This window comes from Peromyscus maniculatus, chromosome 14, assembly GCF_049852395.1.
Source record: "Peromyscus maniculatus bairdii isolate BWxNUB_F1_BW_parent chromosome 14, HU_Pman_BW_mat_3.1, whole genome shotgun sequence".
Lineage (NCBI taxonomy): Eukaryota > Metazoa > Chordata > Mammalia > Rodentia > Cricetidae > Peromyscus > Peromyscus maniculatus.
In genome coordinates, this window is record NC_134865.1 from 54,261,496 (window position 1) to 54,287,349 (window position 25,854).

At 42.3% G+C, this 25,854-nt stretch overlaps 1 protein-coding gene across 7 annotated transcripts in view; it reads left to right on the forward strand.

Moving 5' to 3' along the window:
- Positions 1 to 25,854, forward strand: part of Pcnx1 (pecanex 1) — a 147,052-nt gene that overhangs the window by 19,885 nt on the left and 101,313 nt on the right. For all 7 annotated transcript variants that reach the window (XM_015991913.3, XM_006973077.4, XM_015991914.3 and 4 more), the window contains exons 2-3: positions 13,641 to 13,849; positions 23,872 to 23,977. In XM_015991913.3, the coding sequence (XP_015847399.1) occupies positions 13,641 to 13,849; positions 23,872 to 23,977 (315 nt within the window). The remainder of the gene's footprint in view (positions 1 to 13,640; positions 13,850 to 23,871; positions 23,978 to 25,854) is intronic.

The window sequence follows — 25,854 nt, forward strand, 5'->3', positions numbered from 1 at the left end:
ACACAAAGAGAAAACCCACAAAAAAGACTTAAACTTATCTTTACATAGATTACACTGTTACTGGTATTACAACTTACAATGTGTAAATATTGAATGCCATGCTAATGAATTGTTGAAGATAGGAGTATGTATGGAATGTGTGGAAATATGTATGGAAAGCAAGCAAATCAGCAAAAAAAAAAAAAAAAATCCTTGATGAAGTACAAATGAAATTTTATAAAAATAGAATTCCTAGTCATAGTATCATGTTGTATACATTCAGCATTGTGACTCATTATTAATACTGAAGCAGCCGATATATGTAAGTTTATACAGATAATGAACAACAGCTTTTAAGATACAGTTTTGTGGTAAAGACTTAGATGAGTAAACTGAGCAAGATTATTTAAAGAACTAGTAGGAAAAGAATATATCTAAACATAGTTTTATAACAATTTAACTGTGAAGACCTTGTTCACCGAAATCTATAAACGCAAATGCCCTCAGAGCCCCCTTTTGAACTTTAAAAGTATAGGAACACTCTTATAAAGTATGTAAGGTTATCTTAGCCCGCCAGTATATGTCTTTGTGTTTGTTTCCCAGGCTTTTCATCCCATATCTTTCATGTCTGTGCCTTCTCGCTGCTTTGGGCTACCCCTCAATAGATCCTGGTTGTTTCCCTAAGAAATGGATTCACCTGCAGCTAAAAATATAAGTTTTTATGGAGTGGCATAAGTATGGGGTGCAAATACAAGATAGTAGCTAGTACTCTTAATAATTCTGTTTGTGTTATAGAAAAATTCAGAATTGAAACTACTTGTGAATTTGTTGCCTTTAGGGAAAATATATTCTGACTTTGTTAGAATTTCCTAGCCAGGTCTCTGAAATTCGTCTGACCTATTGTGTGGTTGGACTTACAGAACATTTTCCCTTACGGGAAAGTACGCTTGAACCTCAACACTGGACAGCGTTTCTCCTTTTCTGTCTAGTGTCACCTGTGCAGGAAAACATCTACTAGAATGCTTTACCTCAACCCCCAGAGGAGAGCCTGGCAAGAGAGCCGGATCCCCAGAGCCATGGCTGCTGCTCTCAGGGCCTTTTCTAAGTCCTGGGAGGGCATCATGTGTGTGACGATTGGAAGGCTTATTGAGAACATTCATCTTTGCTTCTATCTGAGCTTCCTCTCATCTTGATGAGCAGTCACTTCGTAAGTTTGCAGGCACGGTTTGATTACTGAGCTCTCTTCCTTCTCTCCAACATTCCTTTAACCACTAGCCAGAGGTGGTCGAGCTCTAAAATGGAATTCCACACACTGCAGGATTCTTGTGTCTGCTCTTCTTGTGAATAAGCCAAAGGTGATCTTTGCACACAGTAAGTAGGTGGAGTTCACCCTCTTCCTTCCCCTGCGTAGCTCCAGGTGCACACACAGTAGGTGGAGTACTCTGTCCTCTCTAGCCAGGACAGCTCCAGGTGCACACACAGTAGGTGGAGTGCACTGCCCTCTCTAGCCAGCACAGCCCCAGGTGCACACACAGTAGGTGGAGTACTCTGTCCTCTCTAGCCAGGACAGCTCCAGGTGCACACACAGTAGGTGGAGTACTCTGTCCTTTCTAGCCAGCCCAGCCCCAGGTGCACACACAGTAGGTGGAGTACACTGTCCTCTCTAGCCAGCACAGCTCCAGGTGCACAGTAAAAACTAGAACAAAGGGCTAAGTGCCTTCTTATGCGTTTAATGACACAGACTGATCAGGTTTTCCCCCAGTTAGTCACTTATACATAGTGAAAATAGCTATAGGTCTGTCTGAAATTCTGACGGACCGTAAAGGAGACTACTCACATACCATTATGACTTCCTGACAGTGCTGTTACTCAGGATGTGTGTGCCAGGCAAATGCTACCAGTGCAGCATTCCCAGTTCTCTTGACTTTGAGAAAGGTCTCACTGGGTTGAGCTGGCCATGACCTTATTGTAGTCCAGGCAGGCCTTGAACTTGTGATCCTGCCTCAAGCCTCCTCAGTAGCTAGCATTTACAGGCCAGGCATGGTGAATATTTAACTTTTATTTCCCTTTCTACAAGAGAGTGGCAGAACAGACAGAACTTTAAAGTCAAGAAAAATTGAGTTTTCCTTCCAGATATAGGAGTGATGGTGAGTTTACTAGACACACCAGCCTTGGCTGGTCACAACCAGGGGCCCCACAGAAATGCTTGAACTTAACAGAAATAATCTGGGTTGATCTCATATTTTGAATTTGGAAGAAACTATTCATCAACTTTTTCTTATAGCAGATATTCCATTATAATGTATCATAGGACAATAAAGTACAGCCTCAAGTGAAATGAATGATATAAGTGGCACTGGTTACTGTGCGAAAAGGTCATGTGTCACGAGCCACAGCTGCCTAGTAGCAGAGAACTTGATTAGGAGGAAGAGGGGTGGGTGGGGTACAAGAGAACCAGACCTGGGAAAGGAGCATGTGCGGTGAGAGGGAAAGATGGTGGGAAAGAGACAGAACGGGGGGGGGGGGGGAGGGAGGGAGGGAGGGAGGGAGGGAGGGAGAGAGAGAGAGAGAGAAGAGAGGTCTGAGTCACAGCTCTTTAAGGCGCAGACAGACTTACAGAGCCATGCCACACATAGCAGATTGTGCGATCATGCATGTACATAAGTGATCACCAGTGCACACTGATGACATAAGATGCAAGACCCTTTGCTTAACCCCTGAACTGCGCATGTGTGGTCATGTAGCTGGAGTGAGGGCAGAATTCTAACATCAAGGGCATGTCAGTTGTATTTATCAGCTTGCAAGTTTAGCTAAACGTTTCAAGAAAACTATTTTAAGGGAGTGTAGAAATGTGAACTTTGGAATATTTGTTTTGAAAAGCTAACAAATGTTTTTATTTTTTAACTTTATAAATCTCTTCTACCTTATTTGTTAGAGAGATAATACTTGGTCTTCGTGTTTTTATCTATTTTTACATTTTCTCTTATTGTATTGTTTCTAGACCTTGGTTAGTGTCTGTTTAAACACAGTTAAGTAGTGACGTAGGGCGTTTGGGTCGTTTGGTGAGTCTGTGGAGCCAGTTACACTCCAGAATACCAAGGCAGTGTTTCCTAGCATATGCTGATATGTTTTCCCATCGAAGGGGAAGACACCAAAAGAGAGGCTGTGTCCATAATCACAGCTTCTTGTAGGTATGCTGTGTGCCTTTGCCAGAAGATATTTAGAATTGCTCTGGAAATTTGCTTAAAATCCCTCACTCAGAGAACAGCCAAGATAAGCTCCGTGGAGTTTTGTTGTCACATGCTGGTGTCAACTGTGCCCTGACTCCAGGAGCATGCGTCACGGAGAGAGCAGTTCCGAGCAACTGCTTTGTTTGCAGTTGGATGAAACTGATGTTACGGGAGTTCTGGGTTTGCGCTTGGCAAATAAGGGATATGAGGGGGAGTACTGGATGCTTTGCTCCGGGTCTCAGTTAGAGAAGAAAATAAACCAGGCACCTGGGATTCATTCACCATGGCTGTGTAGTTCAGGTTGGCTTTGAACCCTTGGCGGTCTTCCTGCTTCAGCCTCCCAGATGCTACCATGCTCGGTTAGTTTTCAACTTTATTTTGTGGTTGAAAAGGACCAAAAGTGCTATTTTGTGACATGAAGCTTCTATAAAATTCAAATTTCATTGGCTGTAGAGTTTTACTGTAACACATTGCGCTCATTTGTGCGTATCTGCCTGTGGGCATTCTTGTTCTGTGTCAGCAAAGTATTATAGCAGGTCTTCCGCAAATTGGGAATTACTTGTTGGGCTTTCTACATACACAAAATTTGCTGGTGGGTTCAAAGTCACAACTAGGTAGGAGGAAAAAGTGGGGATGCATAGAGGAATAAATTTCTATATACCAAGGCTGCCTGTGGTTAACTCTATTGTACCATACAATAGAAATTAGCTAGAGAGGATTTTGAACGCTTTACAAAGAAGTGATACGTGCTTGAGATAGTGAATAACCTAAGTTTCTTGAATTGATCAGTACATAGTATGTAAATATATCAAAACAGTACACTGTGGCCCACAAAGATGGACATTTATATCTGTCAGTAAGATGTTTTAAAATGCTTTAAAGAAATATTTTTAAAAAGAATCCTTGACTCCTGACTCTAGAGCCAAATTACCTTTTAATGTCCCCATCTGAGACCAAGTAGCTGACTTCTTTGTACCTCAGCTTTTCTGTCTGTAAAGTAGACTAATGAAGTCAGCCTCATGAAGTGAGGCCGAGGTTATACGAGGAGCTACTACGTAAAGCACTTAGAAATGCACACCACACGTAGCGGCTTAGGTGTTAGTTATCACTCCAACAAAACTTGCCAGAGAGGTGTTGGAGTCACGTCAGTGGGTGGAGAGTGCCTGGAAATGCTCCGAGGAGGCAGTCTTGCCGCAGCCCTGAACCAAAGCAAAGCATAGGCAGTAAGCATGCCGAAGGAGGCGCTGCCTTCCAAGCTGATGTTACCATGCAGAGCGCTGGTCTTGGGGAAGAAGCCCTCTCCTGATGTTTGGAACTGAAATACAAGGTTATCTCACCATGATTAACTCTACTCTGAGCATTTCTGTGATTCCAGTGGCTTCTTCGAGAGTCCTGTCAGAAACGTCTTTGAAAGTGTGCATAGCTTCAGCCTTCTTCTCCTGGATGAAGTGCCACGGTGTCTTGTGTTGAAAAAAGGCTACCAGAATCAGAGGACTGGACGGTGTCACTGTTTGGTCCTCAGCATTTCTGTTGTCTTTCCTCAGTGGAGAGAAGACACAACAAAGTGTTCATCTTTCCCTCCCTCCCCCTCCTTTGGTGTCTGCATGTGTGAAGGCCAGAGGTTGATGTCAAGTGTCTTCCTCAATTCCTCTCCACCTTAAATACCCAGGCAGGGACTCTCACGGGAACCCAGAGCTTTCCTCCCTGCTCCTTCCTTTTCTAAATTGCAAAATGGATCACACTTCTTTATATGCAGTACAGTTTAGTACACGAAGAAAAATACTCTAACACATTAATCATCAGTGTCCTCTGGTTTCCACTTGGCATATCATTAAAATCTTGGCAAATCATTTATCTATTAAAACAAATCAATAAGACCTCTGCAGGAATCAGACTAACAGTTATCTCTACACAATGAGTTTTCCTCTTCAGTAGTCCAATTGGCATCTGTTGATGATGGAGTGAAATGCAGGCCCCACAGTGATGCTCATTTATAACAAGACAAGTTTTCTTTCAAGTATGAAGATTAACTTTGCATGACACAGACCTGACGTAACTGTTAGTCCTACCAAGTGCTCAAAAATACCCTGGAGGGGTTGGGGATTTAGCTCAGTGGGTTCACATTCTTTTCGGTCCAACTTCGCCTCACGGTCTGAATGAACATGACCCCCCAGGCCCAAATCCTGAGGGGATACAGCAGTGCCCCTCCCCCTGAAGGTCCTTTTCCGAGGCCACTGTCCTTTGGCTCCACGATGGTCTTTTGGTGGCACTTGGCAGACTCTTGGTTGTCATTGTCACAGTTCCAAAAGTTGGCTGAACCCAAGTGCAGCATGGCATATATAAAAAGATGTTCTTGGGGTGTGAAGGCTTTTCTGTACTCTGTATGTTGTGCCCACTGGCTCTTGTGGGAGACACAACTTCTCTCCTGTCTTTCATGTGTATCCTCATCTATATAGCAACCAAACCAAATCAGGTATTACTGTGTTTTTCCTGATCTGGCCAAAATAATGGAGACATTCTTCAAGTACGTTATTGTATGATGCATTGTGTCCCCTCATCTTCATCCTTAGTCCTTGGGCAGTTTACATGCCCAGCCACTTGATCAGTCTTGTCCTCTGTGACAATCAGAAAATCAGTGTGGGGGGAAATTCATATAACCTGCCGTGGCTTCCTTTGTGCCCCTGGATCAAGGTGGTAAAGGCGTAGTTAAATTCGCAGAGATGGAACATCACCCTTGACTTAAATCACCCCCTCCCTGTTCCCCTGGACAGATGGCAGGGCAGTGAGAGAAGCCAGCCTGACCTTGGTAGGTTTGGGGCTGTCCAGAGAGAGTTGTGAAGGACAGTGGTCCCCAGGTAAAGGCCTTGCCAAGCCTCCTGGGATTTGTTCTCCAGCTTGCCTTTTTTTTTTTTTCCTTAAGAAGTAACTTCATTCTAGACAGAAAAGCTCCTGGAATGCAAATGTCCTGCTACTGATGTCCAGAAAACAGGCTGCCTGGGCTTGCAGGGGCTCCTGGGGTGCTGCAGGATCACCCTGGGGGATGGCAGCAGACTGGCATCGGTGAGACTCAGGCCCCTCCACATAGCCCACCCTGCTGCCTGAACACTCTCGGGGGTCTGGTACCAGCCAAGGTTTGGAGAGTTCATCCCCTTCCACCCATTCTCTCTCCCCCCTCCCCCACATCTTCACCTAACATTAAAAAAAAAAAAAAAAAACAAAAACGAAGTACCATTTTTTTTTTTATCTTTTAAAAGAAATTTGAACCATTTTTGAGTGACTAGTCCCTTCGTTTCACTTCAGTTTCAATTCCATATTGTCAACAACTGTCTGAAAATATTAAATGGGAAACTGCGGAAATAACTTTCAAATGAAGCGCTGTTGTGAGTGGGCACCTTCTTGCCTGGGAAGCAGCATGTCATCTTGCACATACATCCTCATTGTATGCTCTGCTTTAGTCCTGTGTTTGTCTTGGTTTCAGCTCCACTGTGGCAAGAATGTCACACTGTGTTCAGGAACCTTCTGTTTTACCCAATGGGCCTGCCCTGGCTAGTTTTATGTCTACTTGACACAAGCTAGAGTCATCTGAAAGGCGGGAAGCTCAATTGAGAAACTGTCTCCATAAGATCCGGCTGTAGGGCATTTTCTTACTGAGCGATTGATGGGGGAGGGTCCAGCCCATGGTGGGTGGTCCATCCCTGGGCTGGTAGCCCTGAGTTCTATAAGAAAGCAGGCTGAGCAAGCCAGTAAGCAGCACCCCTCCATGGCCTCTGCATCAGCTCCTGCCTCCAGGTTCCTGCCCTGTTTGAGTTCCTGTCCTGACTTCCTTCAGTGGTGAACAGTGCTGTGGGAGTGTAAGCTGAATAAACCCTTTCCTCCCCAGGGTTCTTTGGTCATGGTGTTTCTTCACAGCAATAGAAACCCTGACTAAGACAGGGCCTCCAGCTCCAGGGTAGGGCAGTGGTGGCTCAGATACACAGAAGGGATGGTGTCAGGTGCTTCTTCCTTGTGAAAAGCTTAAGTTCTTAAAATGCACATGCTGAGGCCGAGTCAACAGATGACTCTTCACCTCATACTGTGTAATTTCTAAATTAAACCTCATGCATGTGTAGAAAAACACATATGAACGTATGTGTGTAGGGTTTGGGTTTGGTGCTGTCTACATAGACATTCACCGGGGGCCTTGGGACGTGTCTCCCCCATGGCGGAGGAGAGACAGCATTCAGTGGTGTCAAATGTTGCACAATGCATCTTCATAATTTCCTGTCTTCCGAAATCACACTGTGCATTAAACAGCATCTTTCCTCTACCACCCTTCCTGCCAGCCTCAGGGACCCACTCTTTTGCTTCCTGTTTTGTGAGTTTGATTATTTCAGGTACCTGGTGTATGTGAATTCATCAGAAATACTGTCTCTTTTTTTCTTTTTAATGAGCATTGGTATTTTGCCTGTATGTATGTCTGTATGAGGGTACTGGATCCCCTGGAACTGGAGTTACAGACAGTTGTGAGCTACATGAGGGTACTGGGAATTGAACCTGGGTCCTCTGGAAGAGCAGTGAGTGCTCTTAGCTGCCGAGCCATCTCTCCTGTCCCCTGAAAGAAATACTGTCATTTTGATACTATTATTTCACTTAGCAGAATGTCCTCGAGGCTCATGAGTGTTGTGGTGAATGACAGGATTTCTTTGTTTTGTTTACTGAGTACCCTTCCACTGTGTGGACATAGAAGTCATTATTCGTCCACCAATAGACATTTGGGTTGTTTGTGCCCAAATGTACATAATGCTGTAAGTGCATGCGTGACAGTGCCTCTGAGATCGCCTTTGAGTTCTCTTGAGTGTGTAAGTAGGAGTGGGATTGCTGGATGATATGTAGTTCCATTTTTAACTTCCCCCAAAGCATTCATTATTTTGTGGGGGTGTGCATGTGCATGATGCTGGTGTGTGGGCGTACATGTGGAGTTGGTTCCTTCCTTTCTTCCTCCATGGCTTCTGGAGATTGAACTCAAGTTGCTAGGCTTGTGTGGAGAGCACTTTTACCTGCTGAGCCAGCTTGTCCCATTTTTAACTCGGAGAAATTGTTATACTATTCTCAGAGGCTGAACATTTGCTCTTTGCACCAATAGTGTACAGGGAAGGGCTGGCCTCGAACTCCTGGTCCTCCCCTCCCCTCTCAGATGTTGAGAACAGTTGTTTTTTTTTTTTTTTTTTTTTTTTTTTTTTTAAGAGTTGCCATTGTTTGGGTCAGATGGCTTTGAGTTGTGGCCTTAATGTATATTTGTGTCCCTCCATTCCTTTTTTTTTTTTTTTTGGTTTTTTAAGACAGGGTTTCTCTGTGTAACAGCTCTAGCTGTCCTGGACTTCGCTCTGTAGCCCAGGCTGGCCTTGAACTCACAGAGATCCATCTGCCTCTGCCTCCCTAGCACTGGAATTAAAGGCATGTGCCACCACACCTGGCTTATCCCTCTAATTTTTAAGAGCCCTGATCATATTAAAAAAAAATCTAACCCAGTAAAGAGGCATTCTGGCTTTATATTTGACTTGAATATCTAGAATTGTCTGATAACTGTTAACACATCTGGTTATACATAGTCAGATGTAATTGAGAGTAAAGATTTTTTTTTAAATATGTCGTAGATGAGGAGGAAAGTCAGAGATGGCCAGGTAACTTGATCTGTTATTAATCACCATCCTTGACATGGGCGCAGATGCTTGTGTTAAAGATCGAAACTAATATACTCTTCTAGGAAAACCTTTATTACTGTGTAAACTTTAGTTTTGGGGAGGGGGTGCTAGAGAGATAGCTCTTGCGGAAGACCTGGGTTTGGCTCTCAGCACCCACTTGGTAATGCACGGCCATCTGTAATTCCACATCCAGGGCATCTGACACCTTCTTCTGGTCTCTGTTGGCACCAGACACAAGTGGTGTACATGCATACACATAAAGTAAATCCGAGAAAAGTTTTCTTTTTTCCACTTATACAAGAAATAAACACTCATCTAGAGTATACACCTGGCACTGTGTGTTGTATTTATGTGTGTTGCAGGTAAGTCTTGTTTTTCACTGTCATAGATTACATTGGTAAATAGCCTACAGTTTTCATGCTGGCAAGATTGTTCAGTGGGTAAAGGCACTTGCTGCTAAGCCTGACTACCCAAGTTCAATCCTCAAGTTGTCCTCTGACCTCTGCATGCATACCTTGGCACATAAGCCCACACAGATACACAGGCCTGTGCACACATACAAATAATAATGTAAAAAAAGTCTATGATTCTCCAGTTGTGTGTGTGTGTGTGTGTGTGTGTGTGTGTGTGATTTTCAGTTGAGATTTCTTCTTTGTTGTAAAAGTCATCTAGTACTGTCTATTAGAATTTCAGTTTTATGCTTATAAGAGGAATTGTTAGACCTTGGTTGAAACTGGCAGTTTATATTTTTCATTTTTTTTTAACAAGCTACAGAGTTGTTTTTTTGTTTTGCTTTGTTATTTGGTGGTACTAGGGATTGAACCCATGGCCTCATGCTTTTAGGCAAATGCTCAACCACTAAGCTATAATATCCCCAGTCCTCTTTGTAATTTTTATTTTGACATAAGGTCATTTAATTTCCCAGGCTGGTCTTGAATTTATAATACTCCCACAAGGGTTGGCATTGCAGGCCTACACCATCAGGCCTGGCTGAATTCTGGTTCTTCAGACTTCATTTTTATTACACAGAGCATTAGATGGTATGTTGGTATAGTTTTAGATTATATTTAAATTGTATTCCTCATTATTAATGCAATCAAATGGTATTTTTATGTGTTTATTTTTAATTGAAATTATTTTATCTTATTTTATGTGTGTATGGGTGTCTTGCTTGCCTTGCATGTGTATCTGTATACTACGTGAATGCCTGGTACCCTCAGAGGCCAGAAGAGGCATTGGGACCTCTGGAACTGCAATTTTAGAGAATTTGTGAACCAGCATGTTGGTGCTAGGAATCAAACCTGGGTCCCCTGGAAGAGCAGCCAGTGTTCTTTTTTTAAGAGTGGAAAAGGGACTGGGTAGTGTATAGAATTTAATAGTTTTAGTTTCCCCAATTTATTTTGACAGTACATCACTAGTGCGTACAATTTGATCAGTTTACGCTGACATTTGAAGTATCTGGTACTGGGACCCTACCGAGCTGTCTCTCCAGCCTCTCATGCAGTTTTTATTGGCTGTTTGTGGCCCCTTTGCAGGCTTGTGCCTCCTCCTCCTCCTCCCCATCCTTTGTTTTTCCTGTTTGTACTACTCTAAAGGAGCTCCTCATATGTCTTGATTCTACTTGCTGTGTGTACACACAGATCTTTATTTCTCAGGTTTTCTAAATGCCTCCTTAGTATGTGATACCTAAATTTAGTAAACAGCACCTTAATAATGAGGAAGTTAGAATTATAGAAGCTCCCAAAGCAAGCATAAAGGATGTCTTACATTAAAGATGGGTAGTTTTTTTTTTTTTTTTTTTTTAAGTTTGCTTAAAAATTCTTTTAAAGCCTCAGTGTCAGTTCAAAGTGATGTGCCTGTCATTCTCTTAACCTTAAACCGCACACTCCTGGATTGTGCCTGAACTGGTTGGAATACCTGGCTATCACTGCATAATAAACAAACCTCAGGCATCACAAAACCAGCTGATTACCGTACCAGCGAAGTAAGCCCACTCGCCTGCCTTCGCTAACAGTCCTTGGAGGTTCATTCTGTCTGAAACAGAAGGCTGTTAGATCACTGTCTGAGGCGTGTGAGGGACTGCCTGGGCCTTCATCTTGGGGTTCAGAGCTGTGACCTTTCTGGTTATTTAATGAGCCCTGTTTGTCCACCAGAGATGCCAGCTGCCCCCGCTGCCGCCTTTTCATCCCTGCTCTCCACGGCCTGTGGTTGTCTTTGGCATTAGCTTAAGGTAACACTCACAGTAGAAGAATGTGACTTAAAGATAAAAGGTGCCTTTTTGGAAAAGCTAGAACCTTGTGAAGTATGATTTGTTGTAGAACAGAACTATTGTGAAGTCAGTAGTTACCTTCCAGAAAGAGTAAAAATAGAGATTTTAATGTAGAACTTGCTATCTCAAACAACACATACAAATTACACTTTAAACATTAGGTTAAGTAATTATATCTTGGACAAACTACTTTTTCCTCCCAAAGAGCCTAGTTTCCCTGGACTTGATGCTTGTTGCTAATTAGAATTCTGTTTCTGAACACCCTTTCCTTGAAAACAGGCTGCATATCTACACTAATACAGTCTTCAGACAGGGAGCTGAGGAGATAGATAGTCCAGGCCATAAGGTGCATGCTGTGCAAGCAGGAGAGCTTGCATTTGGATCCCCAGTACTCAAGCTGGGAACAACGGAACTCCACCAGTGAGGAGCAGCAGAGGGAAGTGAATCCCCGGAGCCCATCGGCCAGCCTGTCTGCCGGTGAGCTCCAGCTTCACTGAGAGACCCTGTCTTCACAACTAAGGTGTAAAGTGACTAAGAAAGATCCCTTTGGCATTCACATGCATGCACACACATGAACACCAGCACATACATAAGCACCACGCAACACAAATACAATTTCTTTTGCCCTTTTAGTGTGTAATCCATAAAGTAGTAAACGTTTGAGCTAACTACTTGGCAGTTATTTTGTGTGTGCTTGGTTGAGGTGTTTGCCCTGTAAAACAGATAACCATTTATACTTTTTTGGTAATATGGTGACTCATGACTGTAGGCAAGGTTGATGATCCCTTAAGACTGTATGCTGCTGTGGCAGCTGTCCAGGAGTGAGAGGAGTTTCCCTAGGCCGGGAAGATCTGCTCAGCAGCCCCGTGTGTCTGCACTTTGACCCACTGTGGGAAAAGTGCAGCTTAGAAGGTGGAAGGTTTGGGACTGACTCCGGGTAGGTTTGTTAACGATACAAGTCAACTAAGAGTTTTAAAGTGCACTTTCCTCCTAACATTTTAACCGCCATTTTCCAGAGGTCTATTTTTTGTACCTTAAAATCTCTTTAATTTAAATTTCATTTATAAATTGAGCATTTTAAAGTACTTATCTGATCATTCTTCAGAAATGCATTTAGATCTGGTATTTATTAATTTAAGAAAATAAATGTTTAAACTTAAAATCATAAGGCTAAAAAGTTATTTAGAAATATTTTAAATTAGATTCAGTAGTTTAACTTTTTAATGATATTAGTACGTAGGGTCTCTTAAAGTATTCCAGAAGGCAAATCCACACTGTTATTCCCATCCCAACACAAGCACTGTAGTCAGGCCGTGGGCTTTGTCTCCCTCTCTGATTCTCAGGTCACTTAAACAACCTCCACCACATCTGTGTATTGTGAAGCTTCGCCTCATCCAGGAAGATGTTTTCAATTTCACCATCATTTCAGTCTGAGGCCCCTTTCCTAAGCTTGCTTGGGGTTCCACATGGCAGTGGCTGAAGTTGAATCTGATGATATGATGAGAACACATGAGGTCATCCTGCATAAATCCAGAATGCTTGATAAGTTCAGCCTGATAAGTTTACCAACTTGATAAGTTTATGCTTTTTTGGCAGTGGTGACTCTGAGGCTATGCCTTCCAAGTGGGCCTGTCCCCAAGCCTGCTGCCCTGGTCTTCAGGTTTCAAGTTATTAAATAATCAAGTTATTTAATAGAATGGGTGTGTAGTCTCCAGAATAGGTGACTGACTTATTTCAGTTGATCTATTGATTGCGTTATTATGCTCTGAATTCTTCTGTTCTTTTAAAACTAAAATTAGGTTCAGTGTTTTGCCTGTATGTACATGTGTGTACTATGTGCATGCCTGGTGTTCATGGAGGCCAGAAGAGCCTCAGATCCCCTGGAGCTGGAGTTATGGGTGATTGTGAGCCACCGTGTTCGGGCTAGGAACGTCTGCAAGAGCAGCCAGTGCTCTTCATTGCTGATCCCTCTCTCCAGCCCCTCTCCATAGAGCACATAAACAGGGACTGTATGTGGGTCACAACCCTGGCTTTCTCACACACAGGGTGATGTGAGATCTTAGCTATTCAGTTTGGATTATAAGCTCCCCCGCCCCGCCCCCGCCCCGCACCCCAACAATGTGTTAGCATTGTGCAGCAGAAATGCATTGTGGCCTACACAGGTAATTTTAAATTTTGTGGTAGTCATACCACAAAAACAAATTATTTCCAATAGTTTTTAACCAAGTATCATTCGATTATTATTTCTACTTGCAATCAGTATAGGAATCGACATATTACATACTTTTTTCATACTTAGTCTTAACTAAGCACCATTTTAAGTGTTCAGTAGTCACATGTGTGGCCTCTGTTTTGGGCCTTTGCAACTTGTATTAGTATTACAATTGATTTGTGTGTAACTTCTTTATTTTAGGTGCAAATTTCTAGAATTGAGTAAAATACAAAGTTTTCTAAAGCACATATATTTCCTTTCTTTTAAAGGCCCTTCCTTCTTCCATGATTATAGTAGCAGTTTATTGTCCCGTGGTAGCTGCTGTTTTCATTGTTCTGAAGATGGTCAACTATCGACTGCACAGAGCACTTGATGCTGGAGAAATTGTGGATAGGCGCACAAATGAGTTCCCAGATCAGCGAGCCAAAGCCGAACAAGGCAACTGTTCAACCAGGAGGAAAGACAGCAATGGTCCCAGGTAAGAGATGAGCACACCTGCCTTGTAGATGTGATGGTGTGTGTACAGTATCCTAGGTGGGGAGGTCAGTGTGCCTGCCTTGTAGATGTGATGGTGTGTGTACAGCAATACGTTTGCTCTCTGGTCCCTGTTTTCTCCTCCATTCACACACCCATCTCTGTATGCCTCCCATTATTGAAAGCCTTAATATACCTTCCCCTCAACCGTTATGTAATCACCTCATCTATTTATTAAGCAGACATTTTACTCTTGTAATACTTTTGCTCATTTTGGTAATCACAAACAGCCATTGTTTTCCTTAATTAATCATTTGCATCTGTAAGCTTCTTAAAGTTGGGGACCTTGGTTTTCCTATAGACTAGTCTCAGCTCTTAAGTCAGTGTTTGGCACTAATAGTTTCTCAGTATTTGAAGTAGTAAAAGCACTTTTTCTTTGATATTTTTAAGGATACAAACTGCATTATATAGATGTATTGTAATTTAACCTCTGTTTTTAAAACAAGTTGGTTTTTGCTTTTTGTATGGATGTATGTCTGTGTACCATGTGCATGCCCGGTGCTCTTGGAAGCAGAAGGCATCAGGTTCTCTGGAACTGGAATTACAAATAGTTGTGAGCTGCCATGTGGGTGCTGGGGACCAAATCCCGGTTCTTTGCAAGAGCAGCCCATGCTCCTATCTGCTGAGCCATCGCTCCGGCCCCTATTTTTAGTTATTTGAATATTTTAAATTTAAATCTTGTGAAAAAGATCACTGTGTTACTCATTTTAAATTATTGTATTTTTAATCTTAATTAATTGGAGATGTAATTACTGGAAAGGCTACATGTTACTAAGTTTTCTAATATCACGAAATTCCAAAGTTTTTTTTTTTTTTTTGTTTTGTTTTTTGCCATTTTAACCACTATGACCAATAGTTTGTGGTCTCTTACTTGTTTTCTTTTAATTACACCGAGTAAGTAGTACTCTGACAAAAAATGTAATAGCTCATTGTTGAAGTTTTAGATTACTAATGGGTTAGAAGTATTTTCATGTGTTGCTACTATTTGTATTTCTTACTCTGATGTCTATTTTGCTATTTGTAGTACTGTGTTTATGACTCAGAGTTGGGATTTATTAAAGATATTAAAATAGACTTTAAGCATGAGGAATGCAAAACAAAAACAAAAACAAACAAACAAACAAGAAAACCCCAAACCAGGCACGTGGGAAGGAAGGGAGGGAGGGAGGGAGGGAGGGAGGGAGGGAGGGAGGGAGGGAGGGAGGGAGGGAGGGAGGGAGGCAGGCAGGCAGGCAGGCAGGCAGGCAGGCAGGCAGGCAGGCAGGCAGGCTTTGCCAACAGCGTGGGTCTGGCCTTCTCTGAGAGAGAGTAGCTGTAGTGGTATTGGCATTCATTTGATGAAGATAGACATTTATGGTGTTAGTCCTTCATGGTCTGTGTCATATACTTTCCTCAGCTTTAGCCTGTTTGTATGCCACAGTTTATATTATGTGTCAGTTCGTTGTTTATGTCCAAGTTCTGTAAGAATTTCCCCGGTTATATAAACATTTACTCCAATTTTCTTTCTTATTAATGTTTTTGGTTTTGCTCTTAAATTGTATTCAGTTTGAAAGCATCCTAACATAATTTTGATTTGTTTGTTTCTTCTATTAGATAATAAATTCATTAAATAATTTTTCTTTTTCAGCAATTTGAAATGCCTTTTTTCCATGCTGATGTTTTCACCTCACACAGTGTTCCCAGCATGGCTAGTCTGTGCACCATTAGGCAGCAGAAACTCAAGTCCTCTGTCTACAGAATGGTGTAGGGTTTCATTCATGCTTTCTGTTTTCTTTTTCTTTTTTTGAGACAGGGTTTCTCTATGTAGCTTTGCGCCTTTCCTGGGACTCACTTTGGAGACCAGGCTGGCCTCGAACTCACAGAGATCCGCCTGCCTTTGCCTCCCGAGTGCTGGGATTAAAGGCGTGCCCTACCACCGCCCCGCGCTTTCTGTTTTCATGTCATGGTCCTTATGGATGTTCCTAAATGTGTTTTATTTATTTTGTATGCTTTGGGTTATGCTGTATTTCTCTGTGAGGGGCAGTTTTTACACAGTGTGTTTACTTAAGTTAATGTTTGTAGCCTTTATTTATTTACGTTCCATACTCTAGGGAGAGATTATAGCTTAGCCATTCTGCTAGTGGCCATTCAGATTATTTCCAACTTTCTCCTCTGGTAACGTTATTGCATATCTTCTGGTACACTTGTGCAAGCTGGTTCTTAGGGCATCTTTGAGTTCATTTTATTGGGTAATTTCAAGCTGTTTGCCAAAATGATTTTTATCAGTTAATTTTCAAAGTCCTTATTGTTCCATTTCCACATAAACATTTGGTACTGGTGAAAATTTAACTTTGAGCCAGACAGAGTGGCACACACCTGTGATCCCAGCACCTGGTAAGCTGGTGCAGGATTACTGTGACTCTGAGATCTACCTGGGCGCAGAGGGAAACCCTCATCTCCAAAGACAAACAGCACTTTGCCATTCAGGAGTCTGAACTGTGCTTCACCGTGGCTCCCAGGTGAGCACTTCATCACTGCCTTGGGGCCAGTTAGCGTTCTGTTCTTTCCTTTGCCCATTTGTGACGTGTGCAGCTTTCTGGTTCATGTATTCGCACCACTCTTTATTACTTATGTGTGCTAAGGCATCTCTGAGTTTGCTGTGTTTCTTTCCGTAAGATTTCTTAGAGTTGTTATACTTTTGTTGTTGGTTTGAGATTAGATCTCAAATCACACGGGCCAGCCTTGCACTTATGCAGCTGAAGATGGCCTTGAACTCTTGATCCTTCTGCCTTCAACTCAAGGCGTTGGGCTTATAGGCTAGTACTATGACATTTGGTTTAGTTATCATACTTCTTAAGGTTTGTGTGTTTTTTTGGATTTTTTGGTACTGGGGATTAAATCCAGGACCTGGGGAATGCCAGGAAGGTTCTCTACCAGCTGAACTGTATCTTTAACCTTTTCTTGGATTTAATAAAGCAAAACTTACCCTTTTTTAGTAATTAACACTTTTGTGTTTTCCAGAAGTATTCCCTGTACAGACATCTGATATTCTTCTATATTTTTAAAAACTTTGTTTATTTTTGCATTTGAGTTTTATCTGAAATACTTCAGTCCATAGAGTCATGTATGGGGCCAGACTTCATTTTTTCTCCAATATTGTTTAACCTACTCTTTTGGGTGGCAGCCACTGTATTCTCTGTGTTAGAAATGAAATTCCGTAGAATGTGAAGTAGAATGGGATATGTTCCTGACTGTCTTTTCTGCTGTGCTGATCCAGTCGCCTGTCCTCACAGTCCTTCTCATCTCAGATGCTTTCTGTGCAACTCTTGGTAGCCTTGTTCACTCCCAGGACTGCTGTAGTCACTTTGTCCTTCGATACAGACTTTGTCATTCTTCTTGGAATTGTTTTGAAAACAGATTCTCCTTTTGAGTCTATATTTCTCTGTAGTATAAAACTTTTCTCCATTTATTTTTATCTTTCAAAATTCTTTTGGGTTTTATCGTTTCTCCATTAAAAATAAATTTGTGCCGGGCGTTGGTGGCGCACGCCTTTAATCCCAGCACTCGGGAGGCAGAGCCAGGCGGATCTCTGTGAGTTCGAGGCCAGCCTGGGCTACCAAGTGAGCTCCAGGAAAGACGAAAGCTACACAGAGAAACCCTGTCTCGAAAAACCAAAATAAATAAATAAATAAATAAATAAATAAATAAATAAATAAATAAATTTGTTTTTTGTTTTCTACTTCAAAAGTTTTTAAATTTTATTTTCTTTTTTCCCTCTCTTAAATGTAACAGTTTTCATTATATCTAGAAATCTTAGTAAACTTGCTTATCAATGATGCACTTTGTGTAATGTCTTGGTTTCCTATGTGATGACAGTTTTATTTACCTTTTTTTTTTTTTTTTTACCTTTATGGAGTTTTACCTTTATTTATGGATGGTAAATAAATAAACATACCTTTATTTATTTACCTTTTTAACCCTACTTCTTGTTTAATTGGTTTTTGTTGACTGTGGCTTTTAACACCTGTCTAAATTGAAATAGTACTAATGTACATCTTTATCTTTTCTTTTTTAAAGATTTTTTTAAATTAAAGAATTATATCACCCCCCATTTCCTCCCTCCACCTCCTCTTAGAAACCTACCCTCCAACTCCTCCATCCTTCCTCTCAAATCAACAACTTCTTTTTCTTTATTATTGTTACATATATATCAATGTGTGTATGTGTACACATTACATAAATATAACCTGCTGAGTCAGTTTTGTTGTTGATGTATATATGGTTTCAGGGCTGATCACTTTGTATTGAACAACCAACCCCTGGAAAAGGCTAATTCTCCTTCTCCCAGCATATAGTTGGTTATCTATGGGTAGGTGGGATCCTATGGGTGAGTGAGACCCCATGAAATGTCCCCCTTCCATGTTAGCATGTTTATTGATATTGCCATTGTTTGGGTCTTATTTATGCATTTATTTCTAAGGGACAGCAGCTTCCTGGTCCTCTAGCTATCATAGTCTTCCTGCCCCTCTTCCTTGATGTTCCCTGCACATAGATGCAGGAGCTGTGATGTAGATGTATCCACTAGCGATGGGCTCCATCAGATCAATTGATCTCTGCGTTGTATCCAGTTGTGGTTTTCTCTGATGGTTTTCGTTTCTCCATAAAGAGAAACTTCTTTCATCAGGGATGGTAACTTTACTCACACCTTAAGATTTGGAGCTGGGATCCACAAATGAGAGAGAACATGCAGCATTTGTTTTTCTGGGTCTGAGTTCTTTCATTCAAGATAATCTTTTCTAGGTCCATTCATTTACTTGCAGATTTCATTTTTCTTTATAGCTAAATGCATTCCATTGTGCATGTACCTCGTTTTTTATTACCCATTCATCAGTTGAAGGACATTCGGATTGTCTCCATCCCTGAGCTGTTGTAATTAGAGCAGCAATGAGCATGGCTGAGCAAGGGTCTGTGAAGTAGAATGTGGAACCCTCTGGGCATATCCAGGGAACTGTGTAGCTGGGCCATAGGGTAGGTTTAGTTTTAGTGTTTTGAGGATTCTCCATCTTTTTAAAACTTGACTGTTGAAATTTCTGCTGTAGGCTTTTGTTTTTACATCTTCTTTTCACTCTCCCACTTGTGAGTCTCACATTCTGTTCTGAGGGAGGGAGACCATCAGGACTACATAGAGTTTCTCTCTAGAGTCAGCCGCTGGGCTTGATACCTCGGGGCAGTCAGTTTATTGTATGAGCGAATGATTCCTGGGGCCTTGTGGTTGTTTTCAGTGCCCGCTCTTATGTAGTTCAAAACTACTTAGATCTTTATCTTAAAGACTTAGAATCCTTAATGCTTTTATTATATTTTTAAAGCATCAGGAAAAGAAGTGAATCATGGATTCAAGGATTTGGATGCTAGTGTTCTGGAGACTGCATTTTCTGTTTCTCATGGCACTAGTACTTGTAATACTTAAACCAAAGCTCTATTTAATCTATATGAAGTTGGATTTTAGGCTAAGGTTTCTGAAAGAGATTTCAGATTTCTGAAAGGCTTTGCCTAGGGACGTTGTTTTTCATCTATTCTTGTTTTTATAAACGTCATTATAATCTAGATTACAATTGTAAACTTAGTGTTAAAAGGGTGTTAATGGCATTTCTGACCAAAGCCTGGGCCTCAGCAGTTGATATCACAGTTTGTGATGTCTCCTCTGTAATTCATATTGGACTTCTGCTTCTCTGCCTTTCCTTGTACTTGGTTCTGTGTTTCGTTTTTTTTTTTTTTTAACCGATGGGGAAATTAAGGCATAAAGTTTGAGGTTCCCTGAATTTGGTCCATGGCTTACTGCAGCGAACCACTTTGTGAACTGTTGAGCTCACACGTGTGTGCTGAGCACTCCATTGCCAACCCTGGCATCTCACTGTGAAGGAAAGCGTGTGCCTCATTTTGTGCCCTTGCTGTAGAGAAGAGAGAAGAATGGTCATTTTATTAGAGGATTTTTAAAAACTTATTTTTATTTTAGGTGCATTGGTATTTTACCTGCATATATGTCTGTTGGAAGGTGTCAGATCTTGGAGTTGCAGACAGTTGTGAGCTGCCATGTGGGTGCTGGGAATTGAACCCGGGTCCTCTAAGAGAACAACCAGTTCTCTTAACCGCTGAGCCATTTCTCCAGTCCTTATTAGAGGATTTTAAGATAAAGGAGCTGTTCTTTCTTTCTTTCCTTCTTAGCTTAGTCATTTTCACTTCTTGACTATTTCCTCTCTTACCCCTCTGTGTTGACTAGGGACAGTGTTTGTTCTAGATCATTGTTTCTCATCTGGGAGGGATACTGGCTCCTGGGCATCTGGCAGTTCTAGACTTCCCACAACTGGGGTCTGCTGCTGGCATCAGTGGTGGGAGGGGAAGGACCAGGAATGCTGCCAGCTGTTGTGTGCAGGCCCGTCCCCTACAGTCATGACTTATAGGACCCCAATGTCAGCAGGGACGGAGTGAAGAAACCTGCCCGAAGTGATAGTGAGTAATGGCAGTTGGGGACAGAAGGAAGCTAGGTGTCTGCTGTTGAAGGACAGCACAGTTTCTTAGAAAGAGTGTGCGTGCCTTTATGTTTTACAGACTGGGCCTCAAACTGACCTGCACCAAGTACATGGCAGATGAAGAGCAGGTTGGTCCACACACTGTCAGCAGTTTAGCTTGTTCACGTTGACATCTTCTGCTAGAGTTTACCTCTGTAATATTTTACCTTTTCATATGTAAAACAAGGATAGTGACATTTACAAATTTTAGGGAGGATTTCATCAGAAAATAAAAACAAAAACACTTCTAAGACTGGGATATGGTCATTTATATTATGACCACTTGGATTTTTTTTTAAATCAGAAATGGTTTATGAAAGTGAATAAGATAGTTTTGCCTCTGGCTGAATAAACAATTACCTGTCCATACAGTGGAATGTGTTTTGGCTACAAGTATAAATGAAGTGTTACATGTTACAATGTGAATGACTCTTGAATATGTTATGTTAAGGGGAGGAAGCCATTTTTAGCCACTGTGTGCTGCATGCTTCCTACTTCCATTGGTATGAAATGCCCAGGTGGGCACATTTGTAGAGATAGAAAGTAGGTCAGTGTTTGCCTAGTGCAGGAGATGGAAAGACAGAGAGAAGCAACAGGTAAAAGTCTTTGTTTTTGAAGTGATGGCAGTGTTCCAAAACTGAGTGTGACGATGGTTTCGTCACTTTATGAATATATAGGAATACTGAGTTCTAAAGTTTAAATGGATGTGTTCTGGGGTATAGGAATGAAGGTAATGCCTATGCACATACATGTGTAGATACAAAACGAGATGAGGGTTCCCATCTTTCCTCTGGTATTAGTGTTTGCTCCCCTTGTCTTCCTTTTGCCCTGCGTCCTTTGGTTCCTGTGGGTCTGACTGAGTGGGTGCATTCTAGTGACTCGGCCGCATGTCTCTCAGAGACCCAGTGTGATGAGAGCCGCCACACACATACTCAAGTTCATGGTGTGGATTTTCACTGGTGTCAGTAAAGACTGAGCAGCTAGCACACTGGAGCGCATTCCCTCTCCTTATATAGGTATTGCTGTACTGGGTTGGCCATGAACTTGGACTAGTTTCTGGGATGGTGGATTTATGTAGATGTATAACAAGTTAGAAAGTTAGTTCTTAATGGCCTAAACTCATTAAGCAAACCAGGAACATTATAGTTTTGAGACCTTTATTAACAGAAAAAAATATAAACCAAACTGCTGCTGTAGTAAATACTTGTAAAGATATGCTGGCAGGTGAATTCCCTTTTGATTGTATCAGAGTAGTCATCCAGACACACTTTAGGGTTTTTATTTTATTTTATTTTATTGTCTCACAATACTAGAAAATCTGCATGTGGGGGCATCTTCAGGTGTGTCAGGATCCAGAGGATAAGCTCACTTCATGACACTGCTCCCCATTTTGGTATCCAGGTTCTGATCTTTCAGTCAGCTGCTGCTGCTGCTGCTGATTTTTAATTTGAGAGAGAGGACCTCACTATGAAGCTCTGGCTGGCCTAGAATTTGATATGTGAACTGTGCTGGTCTTGGATTCACAGAGATAGGCCTGCTGCTGCTTCCTGAGTGCTGAGATTAAAAGTGACGCCACCATCCTGGCCTCAGTCAGTGTCTGCAGCAGCCCCAGGCTTTAAACTCGTAACATCAAGACTACCAGATACATGGGCTGGAGAGATGGCTCAGCAGCTAAGACCACTGGCTGCTCTTCCAGAGGACCTGGGTTTGGTTCCCAGCGCCCACGTGGCAGCTCACCACCACCTGTAACTTCAGATCCTGGTGACCCAGTGCCCTCTCCTGGTCTCTGCAGACATCAGACACACACGGTGCACAGACATTCACACACATAAAATTAAGATGAAAAAAAATAAGCAGATACAGAGAGATTTATTTCATCTGTGGAACACTCCAGGACGGATTCATACTAGTTTGGACTGGACTAATAGGCTTTCTCTGGAACTAGTCTCGGAGGCTCAGCTGAGCTGTGTTGACAGCCTTTGGTAGGCAGAGCCCATTTGTTAGACAACACATTCTAAGCCTGTCAGAGTTTGGGCTGAAGAGATTAGATCAGTGGAAAAATTTGGGGTTGCTTTTTTTGGTCAACCAGGGAGTTGGATTAGATACTGGATGGCAAGGCTTTAAACCCAAACAGGTAAACAATTTCCAGGATAAAACAGGATTATGAGTTGCTTTAAGAGTTGTGTTCCTAGCTGGGCGGTGGTGGCACATGCCTTTAATCCCAGCATTGGAGAGACAGAGCAAGGTGGATCTCTGTGAGTTCGAAGCCAGCCTGGTCTACAGAGTGAGTTCCAAGAAAGGCGCAAAACTACAGAGAAACCATGTCTTGAAAAACCAAAAAGAAAAAAAAAAAGAGTTGTGTTCCTCAGGAAACATATAACTTTAAGATTTTGAAATTTGATATTTTTTCTTAATTTTTGCTATTATTTCTAAGTAGTGTGTGTGGTATCATCAGCTCTTTGAGCCTACTACCTTACCCTTTGATTTTCTAAGACCATGTAACATCACTTTTTATCATTGGAATCTAGCTCAGCAAACATAAATCTTTGTTTTCTATTTGGTTTTGGTTTTGGTTTTACTATGGTTTGTCCTGAAACTTACTCTGTAGCCCAGGCTGGCCTCTTAATTCACAGAGGTCTTCCTGCCTCTGCCTCCAAAGTGCTGGATCAGAGGCATGTGCCACTATGCTGGGCAGGAAACGTAAATTTAAACTCACAGGCTTCTAGCTCTTTACAGCAGTTAGATCCCAAGTAAGTTCACTTGACCTACAGAAACACAACTGTGAACCGTTCACCCAGGAGGAGTCTTCTGTGGAATGCTCGTCTCTGTGTCATACAATTAGTCAGATGGATCTCTCAGAGACATCAGCTAACGTGCTATCTGATTGCCTTCAATTGGCCTCTTTCACTTGCTCTTGGGAAGCAAATGGCAATAACTTCTTTGCAAGAGTGGTTTTATGGCATGTGTCATCAATTATTTACTTTCTGTAATTAAGGTCAGTTTCTCCTCGGGTTTTATGTGGACAGTTTGAGAGAGGAGTTTGAGTACCTCCAAACAGTGATGTGGTTATTAGATAGTTCCAACTTTCAGATTTACAAACTAGTCCCCATTCTTTGTTTATTTTACTCTTTGAAAAAAACAAAACAAAACAGGACCTCGTCGGTGCGGTGGCGCACGCCTTAATCCCAGCACTTGGGGGGCATAGGAAGGCAGATCTCTGTGAGTTTGAGGCCAGCCTGGGCTACAGACTGAGTTTTAGGACAGAAAGAACTAGTAGAGACCCTGTTGCAAAAACAATAAAAAGAAAAGAAAAAAAACCCAGGACCTCTTGGTTTTACAGAAAACGAGATCGAACCCCAAATGAAGGTGATCATTGTGATAGTTGATGACAGTTGCTCTCTTTTCTCATTTTCCTGCACAGCGATCCTGGTGGAGGGATTGAGATGTCGGAATTCATCCGAGAGGCCACCCCTCCGGTCGGCTGCAGTTCAAGAAATTCTTACGCTGGTCTAGACCCAAGCAACCAGGTAGGACTGTGCTACTGTGTTGTGCCTGATTCCCTTCCCGGTGGAGGCGCCAAGTTGTTCTCACACTTGGGGCCATCAGTTCATGGCTCTCTCTCGGATGGTCATTTTTGATTGGTGTATACCATCTTCATTCATTTTTAGTTTCTAATTTGATTTGTATGGGTGCTTTGCACCATGCATGTTCCCGTAGAGATGAAAATAGTGCGTCAGGTCCTCTGAAACTGGAGCTGCGGATGGTGTGTACCGCCGTGTGGTGCTGGGAATCAAACTCAGGTCTTCTGGAAGAGCAGAGGACCCTCCTGAGCCATCCACCTAGTCCCTGATGGTCACTTCTTACTAACTTTTTCACACTGCTGATGTGTATTTGCTGACTGGGCACCACATGCTCTGCCTATCTTTGCTGTTGGTGAAGCAGCTGGAAATGCCTTAGGAATTGAGCTCACCTGCTTCATCCTCCTCCCTCTCCTGGTCCACATCGGAAACAGATGTCTGCCTGGCTAAAAATATAAATACCCCAAATCTCAGTCTTGGAAATGCTAAGGGTAAAGCTAGAAGTAGACCAGAAGTCGACTTCTGACTGTTGTAATGTATTGCTGTTGTGTAACTTTTGACTTGGAATGTGTGTGACTCGGAAAGCCTTTGCTTAGACAGGGTTGTGGCCTGTTGTGTGCCTGACCCCCTCTCTGCTCCCCTCCTCTCTCCCTGTCCTGAACATGTGCTGCAACAGGCCAGTCCTTTCCCGCTTGCTTTCTCAGCAGATCGCTGGAGTGAAGTAAGCTCTGAAAGGAACTTTTCATAGAAGAACCTTACGTAATGATGGGGTTTTGTGGTCAGTGTGTCAGTCCTTCCATTATGAAAAGGAAACAGCTGATTTCCATCAGGGGCTAGCGGAGGACTCACTTCCTAAATCTCATTCCAGCGTTCCTGTTGTCACATACTCAGCTCTGTTGTCACATCCGTAGCTTGTGGATTGAAATGCTCTTCCTCCCTTACCCCTGATGTCCCAGAGAGACGCTTGGTTCTTGTCTCCTGTCCTACTTTAACTCTTTGGAAACTGCCCCCAAATCCTCAGGGTTTTCAGACCTTGTGGTGTTGGCCCTTTTTGCACACAGCACTTAGTTTCTGGTGTGTGACGTGTGGTGAGTTAGAAGCCTCCAGAGGGGACTTTCTTCTCGATACTCGGTAGTGTGCTGCCTTGTGCTCAGCTGACTGAGTTTGTGCTTGCTAATTACCTTTCTGTGTGTGGATAATAAAGGTTTACAGATAGAATTGAACTCAGCCCCTCACTTAACAGTAGCCGTCCTGGTTCTCTGAATGCTTGATCATAGTATCCACCTACTGATAGCTGAACACAAAGAGCAGTGTTGTGAGAACACCACAGACTGAACCAGAATCTCCAACAGGGTCTTGTTTCCTAATTCATCTTCATAGTTTTGCTCCAAGTTTAAGTGAATTCTTAGGAACAGTTTTTATTGTGAAATCATTGCACGTGATACAACAGAGAGCGTGTTAAGTTCTTCCCATCCTCTATGGAATGGGGAAATTTGGTATAAAAAAATCCAGGAAACGACTACTGAGACAAAAAGGCCTCGTTTCCATGGTAATGGTCGGTCCTCTGAAGCTTCAGGTTGCACAGTGTGTGTTTGGAGTGGAGTCCCGCTACCCAGCTTCCCGTTCTCTTGGTTGTCTTCATGCTTTCCTCAGTTTCTCTGTGTAGAGTGAACAACTGAATCCTTAATCACCGGACTGTTTGTATTCTTGGGTAACCCTGGCCTTGTACAAGTGCAGGGTAGCCCTGGAGTCTTCCTCCCTCTCCACCGGTGTTTGGAAAGCCAGTCTTTTTTTTTAGAATGACAGGACATAGCAGGGACTGGTCA